Consider the following 15,656-nt stretch of genomic DNA (forward strand, 5'->3'; position numbering starts at 1 on the left):
TTTTTAGTAGAGACGGGGTTTCACCGTGTTAGCCAGGATGGTCTCGATCTCCTGACCTTGTGATCCGCCCGTCTCGGCCTCCCTAAGTGCTGGGATTACAGGCTTGAGCCACCGTGCCCGGCCTAAACTTTTTTTTTTTTAAATAAGGCTATGAGGTACAAAGACTCTTGGGATATAGACAAAATAAGTTAACCTTGTCTTGCCAATTATCACAGATCCAGATCCCCCACTCTGCCCAGTATAACCAGTATAACATCTATTATTGTTGTTTTTTTTAATGACAATCAGTAGGAAGATTAAGAAACAGTCATTATATATTTATAAATTGCTACTACCAATCCAAAGCAAAGAAGCTTTTAACTGTTCTTCAGACAACTAAACTTAGTCACTTCAAATTGAAGTATCTCACTATGCGCAATTGTAGGGTTCCATCAGGATATTTGCTCAAAACTTTCTAACTTATGTATTAAAACAAACAGGGCATCAATCTTAAAGGAAAACTTTAGTACAGCAAACTGAAAAGTGCCTTTCTGAAGTAAATAATCACCACTCCATTCATGTTACAAAGAAGTACTCACTTTACACTGTTTTGGTATTATTTAAAAGTGTTGTAATATTATAATAAAGCAAGGATTTATTTTGGTATTATGAAGTCGAATTTTGATAACAGGTTCATATGAACTGTAATTACTACAGTAGATAAATTTCTAATTACCCATGATTAAAAAACTGAAATAATATGAAGTCGAATTTTGATAACAGGTTCATATGAACTGTAATTACTACAGTAGATACATTGCTAATTACCCATGATTAAAAAACTGAAATAAAATACAAATACCATAAACATCTGCCATTTGCATGGTCTTCAACAATAGAGTCCAACAAAGATGGGAACAATAGACACTGGAGACTACAGAGGAGGGAGGGAGGAAGGCAAAGGTTGTAAAATTACCTATTGAGTACTACGCTCACTACCAGGGTGAGAAGTTCAATGGTACCCCAAACCCTGCACGGTATACCCATGTATCAAACCTGCACATGTACCCTTGGAATCTAAAATAAAAGTTGAAATCAAAAAAAAAAAAAATGGAATCCAATAAAGGAAATAATAGAAGACAGCAGCCATTTCTAAGACTCTTGGAAACTTAAGACTTAACAAAGAGAGGTGCAGTTATTCTTACTTGAATAGAAATTCTGAAAGTAGTTTCTTCTTGAATCTACTTTTGAAGGAGGGGTAGAGGAAGGAGAAAGCAAAGGATAAATAACGTATTGAAACTGTATGACTCCCAAAGCAAAACTAACTGCCTTATCTGTTCAGTCCCATTAGGGGTTTAACTAAAGGCATTAAGCTGGACTTTACAATTATTGGATTGAGTTGAGACTCTGAGCAACTCAAATTTTACTTTGAAGTATTAGACAATATGTATGGAAAATAATAAAGCAAGAGGCTCATAAAATTAGGTCTAAAGGCAATATAAAAGTTGTTCTTTTTTTCAACCTAAACTTGTTCAAAAAATGTAAGTTTAAATTTTCTGATATTCCAAAATTGCATAAACACATCCACACACGGTGGACAGAGAAGACAAAGTTCAAATATCAAGGTTCTTGAGATTTAACATAACCTCCAGTTCTATTCCACATACTCTAAGGTGTAAATAAACAAGCCAAAAAATAAAAACACACAACAACCTGGATTAGCTCTGCTCTGCAGCTCAAGAAGAAGCAAGGGGTTCCTATATTCTACACCCTGAGCCCACACATCTGTTCTCGCCACTGTCTGCCTTTCTCTTGAGTTGCGAAAAGCAGAAGTACTTTCATTTATCATGAATATGCACTCGTCTTGCACCCCAGTTTATCATATTCTCCCGACAGCTGCTGCAAATTTGTTATTCTAAATTAAGAGTAAGTGAATCCATGAAGGAGAAAGTCCTATCATTTGAAGCAGCAGCCACTCAGCCTGGCACTACACAAGAAGCAACTGAGTTCTCAATATATTTGAAGCACTGAGGGAACTTTAAAAGTAAAATATTTTGAAAAAATAGAAAAAGTCAAAATAAGGGACAATATGGGGGGGGGGAAGACTGAATCTCTTGTCATATTAAGTTAAAAAAAATTTACGTCATTGTTCCCAACTTCCCCTCCCAGTTTGTCTAGTTCTAACAGGCCTTTAAGCTCAAGTTAACCACTCTCTCTTCTACACACTCTCAAAATAACTCTATTACCAGGGTCTCACTCACCCAGAATAATCACAATGCCTCAGTAGGCCTCCACTCAAACCCCACCAGTTACAGCACGTGTACCCCCATCCTTTACAGAAGTGCACTCCTCCTTGCCTCAGTACTTAGGGCGTATTCATCAAATGTCTCACTCTTGAAACTCACCAGTGTGCTATTTTACTTGACTTCACGTAACCCTAAAGACCGTATAGCACCAACTCCCATCTCCCAAAACTTGGTAGCTTTCGTTTTCCTTCAAAGGAGAAATGTGCCCCCCAATGTCACGAAGCAAACAAAGCTGAACTCCATGGGAAAAAAAAAAAAAAAAAAAAAATGAAATCGATGCAACAAAGGGAAAAAGGGGAAGAAGAGGGGTGGGGGATGCATGAGTCTTCCGAAGGAGAAACTGCCAGAGGAACTTCTGCATTTTAATGGTTCTGGGGCAGCAGAGGACTGGTGTGTAGGAAAACAACAAAGGTGGACTCCCCACTCTCCTTACCGCCGTAGAGCCAGAAGAAGATGCAATATATACACGGATCACCATCCTGGGAACAGCGGCTGCGGTTGTTTGAGTCCTGAAAAGGGCTGTGGAGCAGCTGCAGCAATGGCTGGAATCCAGCTAGGGGCTGAAACAGCGGTTGGCAGAGAAGGGTGGGGGAAGGTGGAAGGGGAACTCGCCAGAGCCCCGCCTCCGCCTTTAGCAGCTTCCACCGGGCTCTCTAAGCGCTGCAGTTCCAGCCCAAAACCCCGGAAGGAACAGGCTGTTTGCATCAATTCTATTTTTTTTTTTTTTTTTTAATAGGGAATCTCGAATAGCACCGCGAGATCTGTTGAAACATTGATTTTTGACTATTCCTTCCCTGAGAAGAGGGCGAGGAGAAGAAGAAAGAAAAAGGAGAACTGAATTGAATTAGATTAGCATGAAAGACCTTTTCACGCGGAGACTAAAAGTGCTGCGCATAACTTCCTGCTCAGAAATGTATGCAAATAAGAAGACAGATCCTGAAAGAGCAAGCTGTATGTTGAAAACTCATGTTCTCAAAGCCTTGCGCATTTTGAGATTCCTATTATGTAGTGATTTTTCTGATCTTAGCTCGTTGTAGGAATTAGGCACTAAAGTACTGAGCAATGCCACCGAGTTTTGAAGGAAAGTTTCAGGTTTCCTTAAGCTCAGAAATGGCAGGATTGGTTTTCTTTTTGAATTTTGTGTTTTGTTAATTAGGGAACCCTGCTTCCGTGGGAATTTGCAGGAGGCCTGATTGGCAAGTTTAAGAATGAAGGAAAAAATTACAAAGAAAAAATTGAAAATATTGTGTAAAACGATGGATAATTTTAGTTTTGTTTTGCTTTTTAACTGACTGAAGTAAGGTATTTGGGAGAACATATTGCAGATGTTGAAATGGTGAAGAGCGAGAGTAGATGGTTATTTGTAGCTCTAAGGAAATGAGCAAACAGTTGATAATGTCCAGAGACAGACCATATACTTCAAAGTGTAGTTTTAGGTTCCCAGATCATGTTAAATGAACAGAAAAAAAGGAATTTGCAAGATGAATGAGAATGGAGAGAAGGAGTGAGTCACTTGTCCTACTTCTTTACCTTTGCTGTTTTTCCACTGTCTCCAGTCTAGTGGTTTACTATCTTTGTCTAGGCTCAGTAATTACAATAAATTTGTAACTGTTCCCTACCCACAGGTTTTCACTTCTCTAATCTGTCTTAAATACTAATTCCAAATTAATCTCTTTACATGTTGTCCTTAAAACAACCTCAAGAGGTAGGTGCTATTACATTAATTTTACAGATGAAGAAACTGAAACTCAGAAAAATAATTTTCCTAAAATCATATAGTTAGTAAATTCCAGAGTCAGGACTAGAATCAGGTCCAACCAACTCCAGAGGCCACCTTCTTATTATTAATATTGTTTTAATTATACTTTAAATTCTAGGGTACATGTGCACAACGTGCAGGTTTGTTACATAGGTATACATGTGCCATATTGGTTTGCTGCACCCATCAACTCCTCATTTACATTAGGTATTTCCCCTAATGCTATCACTACCCCAGCCCCTCACCCTGCGACTGGCCCCAGCATGTGATGTTCCCTTTCCTGTGTCCATGGGTTCTCATTGTTCAACACCCACCTATGAGTGAGAATGTGCAGTGTTCGATTTTCTGTCCTTGTGATATTTTGCTTAGAATGATGGTTTCCAGCTTCATCCATGTCACCGCAAAGGACATGAACTCATCCTTTTTTATGGCTGCATTGTATTCCATGGTGTATATGTGCCACCTTTTCTTAATCCAGTCTGTCACCGGGACATTTGAGTTGGTTCCAAGTCTTGCTATTGTGAATAGTGCTATAATAAACATACATGTTCATTTGTCTTTATTGTAGAAAGATTTATAATCCTTTGGGTATACGCCCAGTAATGGGATTGCTGGGTCAAATGATATTTCTAGTTCTAGATCATTGAGGGATTGCCACACTGTCTTCCACAATGGTTGAACTAATTTACACTCCCACCAACAGTGTAAAAGCATTCCTATTTCTCCAAACCCTCTCCAGTATCTGTTGTTTCCTGACTTTTTAATGATTGTCATTCTAACTAGCATGAGATGGTATCTCATTGTGGTTTTGATTTGCATTTCTCTCATGACCAGTGATGAAGAGCATTTTTTCTTGTGTCTGTTGGCTGCATAAATGTCTTCTTTTGAGAAGTGTCTGTTCATATCCTTTGCCCACTTTTTGATGGTTTTTTTTTTTTCTTGTAAATTTGTTTAAGTTCTTTGTAGATTCTGTATATTAGCCATTTGTCAGATGGATAGATTGCAAAAGTTTTCTCCCATTCTGTAGGTTGCCTGTTCACTCTGATGGTAGTTTCTTTTGCTGTGCAGAAGCTCTTTAGTTTAATTAGATCTCATTTGTCTATTTTGGCTTCTGTTGCCATTGCTTCTGGTGCTTTAGTCATGAAATCTTTGCCCATGCCTGTGTCCTGAATGGTATTGCCTAGGTCTTCTTCTAGGGTTTTTATGGCGTTAAGTCTTTCATTTAAATTTTTAATCCATCTTGAGTCAATTTTTGTATATGGCGTAAGGAAGGGATCCAGTTTCAGCTTTCTACATATTGCTAGACAGTTTTCCCAGCACCATTTATTAAATAGGGAATCCTTTCTCCATTGCTTGTTTTTGTCAGGTTTGTCAAAGATCAGATGGTTATAGATGTGTGGTATTACTTCTGAAGGCTCTGTTCTGTTCCATTGGTCTATATCTCTGCTTTGGTACCAGTATAATGCTGTTTTGGTTACTGTAGCTTTGTAGTATAGCTTGAAGTCAGGTAGCGTGATGCCTCCAGCTTTGTTCTTTTGGCTTAGGATTGTCTTGGAAATGCAGGCTCTTTTTTTGGTTCCATATAACTTTAAAGTGGTTTTTTTCCAATTCTGTGAAGAAAGTCAATGGTAGCTTAATGGGGATAGCATTGAATCTATAAATTACTTTGGGCAGTATGGCCATTTTCACGATATTTATTCTTCCTATCCATGAGCATGGAATGTTCTTCCATTTGTTTGTGTCCTCTTTTATTTCATTGAGCAGTGGTTTGTAGCTCTCCTTGAAGAGGCCCTTCATGTCCCTTTTAAGTTGAATTCCTAGGTATTTTATTCTCTTTGTAGTCATTGTGAATGGGAGTTCACTCATGATTTGGCTCTCTGTCTGTTATTGGTGTATAGAAATGCTTGTGATTTTCGCACATTGATTTTATACCCTGAGACTTTGCTAAAGTTGCTTATCAGCTTAAGGAGATTTTGGGCTGAGACAATGGGGTTTTCTAAGTAAACTTAAATCATGTCATCTGCAAACAGGGACCATTTGACTTCCTCTTTTCCTAATTGAATATCCTTTATTTCTTTCTCTTACCCGATTTCCCTTCCCAGAACTTCCAACAGTATGTTGAATAGGAGTGGTGAGAGAGGGCATCCTTGTCTTGTGCCGGTTTTCAAGGGAATGCTCCCAGTTATTGCCCATTTAGTATGATATTGCCTGTGGGTCTGTCATAAATAACTCTCATTATTTTGATATATGTTCCATCAATACCTAGTTTATTGAGAGTTTTTAGCATGAGGGGCTGTTAAATTTTGTCAAAGGCCTTTTCTACATCTATTGAGATAATCGTGTGGTTTTTGTCATTGGTTATGTTTATGGGATGGATTACATTAATTGATTTGCATATATTGAACCAGCCTTGCATCCCAGGGATGAAGCCAACTTGATCATGATGGATAAGCTTTTTGATGTGCCACTGGATTAGGTTTGCCAGTATCATTGGAGATATTGACCTAAAATTTTCTTTTTGTTGTTGTTGTTGTGTCGCTGCCAGGCTTTGATATCAGGATGCTGCTAGCCTCCAGAGGCCACCTTCTTACCTATTACTGTTAACTCACTGCCTGGAAGAAAGAAAGTACTAAAAAAAAAGTTAGCTATTTTTTCATCCTAAAACACAACTTTCTTATATCACTGAAGACAATGTAGGCAGAAATACTTAAATTAGTTCTCCATTGACCATCAAACTAAACTTAAATTATGTTGCTAAACAGTTTTCACCATAATCTAGGCCCACACTATTCATACAATCTTACTTATTGCTCTCTCAAACTAACTTCCCTATGTATGCAATCATTGTTGCCTACCCGCTGCAATCATCATGCTTATGGTCACTCTCATGCCTTTGCTCTTCCTGTTTCTTTCTTCTCCTTCTCCCCACATTGTCATAACCTTTTCTGCCCTCTCCACTTATCCAACTCTTGTCTTTTCTAGACATAACTCAAAATTTTTATACAAATAATCAGGCAAAAGTAAGTCAGCATGATCTAGTCACCTCCTCATTGCCAACATCAAGGCTACTGTTATTGTGCTTTTCGACCTATTCAACAGGAGACTCTTTCTTCCGTTTTTTTTTTTTTTGTTGTTGTTGTTGTTATTATTTTGAAAAATGAACATAATTTGTCTTATACTATCATAGTACAACCTCCCTTTCCCTTCTCAAGTGGACATTGCTATGCTCTCACCCGTCACTCGGAACTAAGAGTCTCCAGGTGAGTAATTTTCATTCGCCACACCAAAAGTGGCTGAATTTTCTTGATCAGCAAATGCCCCCTCAGCAGAAGCACTCTTTATCATCACTGAGCTCTTTGGAGTTGTAATTCACCCTCTTTTCTTGCCCTGATAATTCCTCACTTTCCTCTTGAGGTCTTTGATATTTTTCATGTATTATAAAATACCTTCCAACATTTTAAATTCCCTCTATCAAGAGAGTTGTTCCAGATGACCTAGTCCCCGCCATTTCCAGAAGCAGAAATTTTGCCTACTTTTAAACTTTTGAAAAAGTTAAAATATTATTTACCTACAAAACACTACAAAATTACAATGTAGAAATGTTTAATGAACTATCTGAAAAACATTATCATGTCAACATCATTGAATATTAAGTTTACTATTTGTAAAAATTTCATTTCATTTGAAAACAATTTGGAGTTTACATTTTTATCTCACATAAGCAGAATTTCTGTTTCTGCAGAGAAATCACTGCCAAGCATATATTAATGAATTGTTTGTGGCTGACAATTTTTAAATTTTAAAACAAAGTTATATAAATCTTAGAATATGATTGTTTAATATTTATATTTAAGTAGGATTATAGGTACATTTGCATTTTTATGTTTGATACACTGTGAAGTGGTGTGTATTAGTCTGTTTTCACACTGCCATAAAGAAATACCAAAGACTGGGTAATTTATAAAGGAAAGAGGTTTGATTGACTCACAGTTCTGCATAGCTGGGGAGGCCTCAGGAAACTTATAATCATGGTGGAAGGCAAAGGGGAAGCATGCTTGGACCTTCTCACATGGCAGCAGGAGAGAGAAGAAGGAGGAGCAAGGGGAGAAGAGCTCCTTATAAAACCATGAGATCAGCCGGGCACGGTGGCTCATGCCGGCAATCCAAGCACTTAGGGAGGCTGAGATGGGCAGAGCATGAGGTCGGGAGATCGAGACCATCTTGGCCAACAAGGTGAAATCCCGTCTCTACTAGCAGTACAAAAATTAGCCCAGCGTGGTGGTGGCCGCCTGTAATCCCAGCTACCCAGAAAGCTGAGGTGGGAGAATTGCTTGAAACTGGGAGACAGAGGTTGCAGTGAGCGGAGAGCACGCCACTGAACTCCATCCTGGCGACAGAGATAGACTCAAAAAAAAAAAAAAAAAAAAAAACATGAAATCTCATGAGAACTCTTTCACTGTCACACTAGACCAGTATGGGGGAAACCACCCCCATGATCCAGTAGTCATCTCCCACCTGATCTCTCCCTAGACGTGTGGGGGTGTGGGGATTATGGGGATTACAATTCAAGATGAAATTTGGATGGGGACACAAAGCATAACCAAATCTTCGTGTTTCCAAAATAAGAATGCCTGGAGTCTTGGTGGTCTTCAAAGAGCCTTGATTTTTGGAAGAACCGCCAACATCACTCAATGATGCCCTGGTGCCCACCTTCCTGCCTGCTCTGGCAGATGGGAGATCAGTAATATAACATTTTTTCTCTATTAACACACAACACATTAACACATAAATACGTAAATCACATACAAAATTACCACACATTGGAGGATATACTGTTTTATTCTCCTCAAGTGCCAGCAGAAGGGGAGTATCGGCAGAGGAGATAGGATAGGTTAAGTAACAGAGTGTTATGCTTAAGAATTCTTCGGCTGTCTCAGTCACCTGCTATGTAGTGATGGGCATCAGCAGGAAGCAACTTTTACTCCTTACCAGAGGGAGTCCTGGAAGTACTGTGTTTAGAGGTCTGATCTCACTCCATATGGTACGTTCATAATTAGAGTCACTAGAGGGCGCCACTTACCTATAGAAAATAAATGTGCACTGCTTTGAAAAGCCAGACTTAGAGATGTAACTTTTATTAGCTCTTGGAGGCCGAGGCGGACGGATCACGAGGTCAGGAGATCGAGACCATCCTGGCTAACATGGTGAAACCCCGTCTCTACTAAAAAAATACAAAAAACTAGCCGGGCGAGGTGGCGGGCGCCTGTAGTCCCAGCTACTTGGGAGGCTGAGGCAGGAGAATGGCGTAAACCCGGGAGGCGGAGCTTGCAGTGAGCTGAGATCCGGCCACTGCACTCCAGCCTGGGCGACAGAGCGAGACTCCGTCTCAAAAAAAAAAAAGAAAAACAGAATTCCAGCGGAGGGATAGAATGTCATTTCATTCGTTGTTCCTGAGCAGTAACTGTAAATGGTCTCAAGGAACAATAAGGCTGTACTCAAGAGCAACAGCTATTTCCAAAACCTTTTGATAGTTTGAGTAAGGTTTTGCCCCACCCTTCCGTTAGGTATCACTGACTCCAGAAGAGGAGCCAGTAAATTTGGTTATCATTAGAAAGAGACAAGATAGGATAGGGTGGAATTTTAAACCCCTTAAAACCTTAGAAGTCAGTCTAACCCTCTGTGATGGTTAATATTGAGTGTCAACTTGATTGGATTGAGGATGCAGAGTACTGTTCCTGGGTGTGTCTGTGAGGGTGTTGCCAAAGGAGATTAACATGTGAGTCAGTGGACTGGGAGATGCTGACCCACTCTCAGTCTGGGTGGGTACCATCTAATCAGCTATCAGCACTGCTAGGATAAAAGCAGGCAAAGGAACGTGGAAGGACTAGACTGGCTTAGACTCCCAGCCCACATCTTTCTCCCTTACTAGATGCTTCCTGCCCCTGAACGTCAGAATCCAAGTTCTTCAGCTTTGAGACTCTTGGATCTTCAACCACAGACTGAAGGCTGCACTGTCAGCTTCCCTATTTTTGAGGTTTTGGGACTTGGACTGGCTTTCTTGCTCCTCAGTTTGCAGACGGCCTAATGTGGTACTTCACCTTGTGATCGTGTGAGTCAATACTTCTTAATAAATTCCCCTTTATATATACACCTATCCTATTAGTTCTGTCCCTCTAGAAAACCCTAATATGCTCTCTATCGTCCCCCCACATCCTACCAGTAATAACTCCATAGAGTGGTTGTCCAGAAATGACTTATGAGCACCTCCAGTTACAGTGAGCTGAAAATTCCAGAGGCATTTCCATTCTGCTTTTAGTCAGCTTAAAACATTAGCAAATTATTTTCTGAGATTTAACTGAGGTCTGTTTCCTTTCATATTTCTTTGATTCTAATAATTACCCATCATAAACTCATCTTTATCCTTGTAATATGAAGCTTTCTCTTCTCCAACTTAATATTTCCTGTTTCTCTAACCATTTTTCATATGTTGTGATCTCTAGAGATGTCTCTAAATATGTTTCAGTTTGTCAGTTTCTCTTTTTTACAAAAGGTCGTCCCAGAATTGAATGTCATAATTCAAGTATGGTATAACTAGCATTATATAAATTAGCATAGGGTCCTCAGTCTGGACACTGTGTTTCTCTTTTAGCCCTTTTATTTTCCAAGGAATATTATTTCATTTTGGTTTTAATTTACATTTCCCTGATTACTAAGAAGTTGTGCATCTTTTCATATATTTATTGACATTTATTGATAATTTTTTTGTGGATATCTGTTAAGAACTTTTTCCATTTTTCTATTTTTTTTTTTTTTTTTTTGTCTTTGTCTCTATTCCTAATAGCAGCCTTTTGTCCCCTATGTGTTGCAAGTAACTTTTATCCTTAGGCTAGCCTTTTTTTAACATTTTTAATTAGTCATATGTAAAATATTTTTCTTTATGGTTAATGCTTTTCTGTGAGTTTTTAAAGAAATCTTTCCAGACCCTGAGAACATGAAGATGTTATCTTACATTTATTCACAAAAGCTTTATTGTGGTGTTTTTTCCATTTAGATCTACAATCCACCTGGAATTGATTTGTGTGTAAGGTTTGAGATATACGTCAAGTTTAATTTTTTTTTCAAATAGATATCCAATTATTCTAGCAGCAATAATTGAAACTACACCCTTTTCCCACTGTTTTGAAATGCCACCTTTGTCAAAGATCTAATGATTATACATTCATGAGTCTGTTTCTGGTGTCTGTATGCTGTTTCATTTGTCTATTTGTCTACCTTTGTGCCATTACTACACTATGTTAATTACTAGAAATTTAAATATCTTGAAATGTAACATGGCAAATTCTTCTACTTTGGTCTTCTTCATGAAATGTCCTGACTATTCATTGCCCTTTATATCTCCTTTTAAAAAGGTAGAATGTTTATAACTGCTATATAGAAATACAATTGATTATAGTATGTTGACCTTGTATCAAGCAATTTTCTAAACTCATGTGTGAATATTAATAGTATAATCTGTATATTCTTTTACATTTTCTATTTACACAACTATATCAACCATAAAAAAATTGCAGCTCTATTTTTTCCCTCCAATCTTATACTTTTTATTCGTTTTCATTTCATTATTTCCTTTGACACCTCCAAAACACTCATTCCTTTCACCACTGTTGTGTAACAACCCCAAGGCTTAGTGGCATGAAGCAACCATTTTATTATACTCACAGATTCTGCAGGTCAAGAATTCAATCAGGGCACAGAGGTGACTATTTGTCTCTTCTCTACTGTAATTAGGACCTCAGCTGGAAAGCCTTGAAGGCTGGGAGTCACTTGATGACTGCAGGCTAAAACCATTTGGAGGTTTCATTATTTGTGTGTCTGGCGCCTGTGTTGAGATGATTCAAACATTAAGCTCAGTTGTAAATGCTGACTAGAGTGCCTGCATATGGCCTCACCACATGACTTTCTCATGGCATGGCAGCTTCGGAGAGTTGATGTTCTCATACTGCAGCTTACAGTCCAATGAACAAGGCAGAAACTAGATCATCTTTTATGACCTTATCTCGGAAGTCACATACCATCACTTCTCCAAACAGCTATAATCCAGGAACAAGAAAAAAACAAACAATTGAATGGACTCCAAAGGAACCTTTAAGGTGACTTGGATAGGCTCAAAAAGCAACAGTTATATGTCTTTGAAAAAAGATAGCATCATCTGGAGCTTCATTATTAGTACCACATTTTCATCACAAGGTTTAGCACTCAATTGAAAATAATCTTATCTAAAAAAAATGGATGTGACTGAAAACTAAAGACTAGAAAAGCACACAAAAATTAAAAAGACATATTACCATAAAAGGAACAGCAAAAAAAAAAAAAAATATTGCTGACTGTATGTCAGAACAAATGAGAGGCAGAAGACAATGGAAACATGGCTTCAATGTTCTAAAAGAATATAACTGTCAGCATAGAATATAACTGTGCTAAAATAATAACTGTCAGCATAGAAATCTAAAGCCAACAAAAATATCCCTTACAAACTAGTGTGAAATAAAGACACTTTCAGATAAACAAAAGAGAATTATTCACCAGAAGTTTCACACTAATTGAAATGCTAAAGGATGTATTTCAGGTAAAATAAAAGAGATTATAGCCAAGAGACGCAGCAAGAAGTGAAGAACGACACAAATGTCAAATATCTGAGTAAATCTGAATGAGCAATGTGTAAAACAATAATAACAAGTGTCTTATGAGTTTAAAATATGTACAGAACTAAAAAACATAAGAAAATTTTAAAATTGTATATATAATTAAAAACCTTCCCACAAAGTAAACTATAGGCCCAGATTGTTTCATTGGCAAAATTTACCAAGCATTTAAGGAATAAATAATGCCAATTTTACCCATATTCTTCAATATAATAGATTAAAAAAGATATTTCTCAATCATTTCAAGGGCAGCTTATTGTTCATTCCAAACCTTGATGAGTACATTTCAATAAAATAAATTCACAGGCCTATCTCATCTCTTGAAAAATAGAAACAAAGTTGCTAAACTAAGTAGTATCAAACCAAATCCAGTAGCATATAAAAAGGATAGTACTTTATGGCCAAGTTGGATTATTCTAACTGTTAAGCAGAACATTGGGTATCACTTACTAATCCCTGGAATTGACTCTAATAGCATATGCCCACTGCATTGCTTTATCAGAGTCACAAAGAACATAATGTATTCAAGCCCTGGATAAAACAACACTTTACTTACATAGAAAAAAGACAGAGCAAAATCAGCTTCAATGGTGTGTGTTGGTACCCCCCATGGCCAGCCAGTACCCCCTAGCAACAAACACAAAGCAATTGGATAAGCATACCCTTCTTGTGCCTTAGAAGAAGGACCCTTATCCACACCCACCCCAACCCAGTCTGAAAGACAGAAAGCTAGGACATGCCTGAGAGCCATTGATGCATACACATAGTAAAACAAAAGAACACTTAGTAAGTCTGAAACAGAAAAATATTTCCAGCCTGGAACAGGGTTTGTAGGCTGATTATCTCTTGCTAAGGAAATGTTTTAGTCCCAACACCTATTTTAAATGGCCAAGTGGGGTTCAAAAGACTGCATGCACAAGACTGCCTTTCCCAACACTAAAAATTCATGGTTGGTTCAACATTTGAAAAGCAATCAATGTAATATGCCTCATTAACTTAAGAAAGAAGAAAAATCACATGATCATCTCAATAGATGAAAAAATGTAATGTGATAAATTCAACTTCCTTTCATGATTAAAAAATTAGCAAACTAGAAATAAAAAGGAGCCTCTTTAATCTGTTAAAACATGTATATAAAAAGCTGAAGCAAATACTGTACTTGGTGGTGAAATGCTAAACTTCTTCCTGTGACAATGGGAATGAAACATGAATAACTGCTATTACCTCTTCTACTCAACATAGTGCTAGATATTCTGGGCAATCTGATAAAAAAAGAAAAATAAAATAAAGTTATAATTGTTGGAAGGGAATAAATTTAAATATAGCCAATTGTAAATAATATACGTGTATATAGAAAATACAAAAAAACTGATAAACTATTTTAAATAATAAATGGTTTGAGCAAGATAACTGCCTGCAAAATCAATATATAAATAGAATGGTATTTGAAAATATTAGCAATAGACATGGGAAATAAAAATGTTTAAATATACCATTTAAAATAACATAAAACAATATTGAAGGAAAAGAACAGAGTTGGAGGATTGACACTACCCAATTTCAAGGCTTACTATAAAGCTACAGTAATCAAGACAGTGTGGTATTGGTGAAAGAACAGACAAATAGACCAAGGGAACAGACTAGAGAGCCTATAAATAGACCTACATTAACATAGTCAAATTACCTTTAATAATGAAGGCAATTGAGCTAATGAGATAGTTCTTTTAACAAATGGTGCTGGAATAACTGGATATCTGCATGTAAAAAAAAAAATGAGTCTAGACGTGAGGTTTTACACCCATTGCAATAATTAACTCAAAATGGATCACTGACCTAAATTTAAAATGCAAACCTATAAAACTCCTAGAAGATACCATAGGAGAAAATCTAGGTGACCCAGAGTTTAACAATGACATTTTAGATACAACACCAAAGCCACAATCCATAAAAGAAATAATCAATAACCTTAACATCATTAAAATTAACAAATTTCTTACACAGAATATGCAAATTTGCTTAGATAGAAAGTAGATTGGTAGCTGCTAGGGGCTGGTGGTGAGGGATTGGGGAGAATAGAGGGGTTGAGAGGTGAGAACTAAAGGGTATGGGGTTTCTTTATGGGGTGGTGAGAATGTCCTAAAATTGACTGTGGTGATGATTACATAACTGAGTATAGTGCAGATAAAAACTACTAGATTGTACACTTTAAAGGAGTAAATTGTATCATATATGATTTATATTTTAATAAATCTGTTACCAAATAAAATTTAAAAGTTCAGCTCTGCAGAAGACACTGTCAAGAGAATAAAAAGAGAAGCCATAGACTGGGAGAAAATGTTTACAAAAGACATATCCGATAAGGGACAGTTTTACAAAATATACAAATAACAAAATATACAAATACTTAACACTCAACAATAAGTAAATATACAAATACTTAAAACTCAACAATAACAATGCAAACAACCAACTAAAAATGGGCCAAAGATATTAACCAACACCTGCCTCATTAAAGAAATTATACAGCTGGCAAATATACTTTTGAAAAGATGCTCAACTTCATATGTCATGAGGGAAATGCAAATGGAAACAACAATGAGATATCACTACACAACTATTAAAATAACCAAAATCCAGAACACTGACAACAGCAAATGCTGGTGAGAATGTAGAGCAACGGGAACATCATTCACTGCTGGTGGAAATACAAAGTGGCACAGTCACTTTGGAAGTCAGTTTGGTGGTTTCTTACAAAATGAAGCATACTCATACCATATTACCCAGCAATCATGCTGCTTGGTGTTTCTCCAAAGGAGTTAAAAACTTATGTCTACAGGAACCAGCACACGGATGTTTATAGCAACTTTATTCACAATTGCCTACACTTGGAAGCAAATAGGATGTCCTTCA

The 15,656-nt window shown here is 37.3% G+C and overlaps 2 protein-coding genes across 2 annotated transcripts in view; one reads left to right on the plus strand and one right to left on the minus strand.

Moving 5' to 3' along the window:
* SH3BGRL (SH3 domain binding glutamate rich protein like) overlaps positions 1–3,214 on the minus strand; it is a 109,035-nt gene extending 105,821 nt beyond the window's left edge. Inside the window, exon 1 of the mRNA XM_023202843.2 lies at positions 2,719–3,214. Within this exon, the coding sequence (XP_023058611.1) occupies positions 2,719–2,763 (45 nt within the window). The 5' untranslated portion in view covers positions 2,764–3,214. The remainder of the gene's footprint in view (positions 1–2,718) is intronic.
* Positions 2,940–15,656, plus strand: part of HMGN5 (high mobility group nucleosome binding domain 5) — a 96,804-nt gene continuing 84,087 nt past the window's right edge. Inside the window, exon 1 of the mRNA XM_023202842.2 lies at positions 2,940–3,236. The gene's annotated coding sequence lies outside the window, so the exon portion shown is untranslated. The remainder of the gene's footprint in view (positions 3,237–15,656) is intronic.

Source organism: Piliocolobus tephrosceles, chromosome 12, assembly GCF_002776525.5.
Source record: "Piliocolobus tephrosceles isolate RC106 chromosome 12, ASM277652v3, whole genome shotgun sequence".
NCBI lineage: Eukaryota > Metazoa > Chordata > Mammalia > Primates > Cercopithecidae > Piliocolobus > Piliocolobus tephrosceles.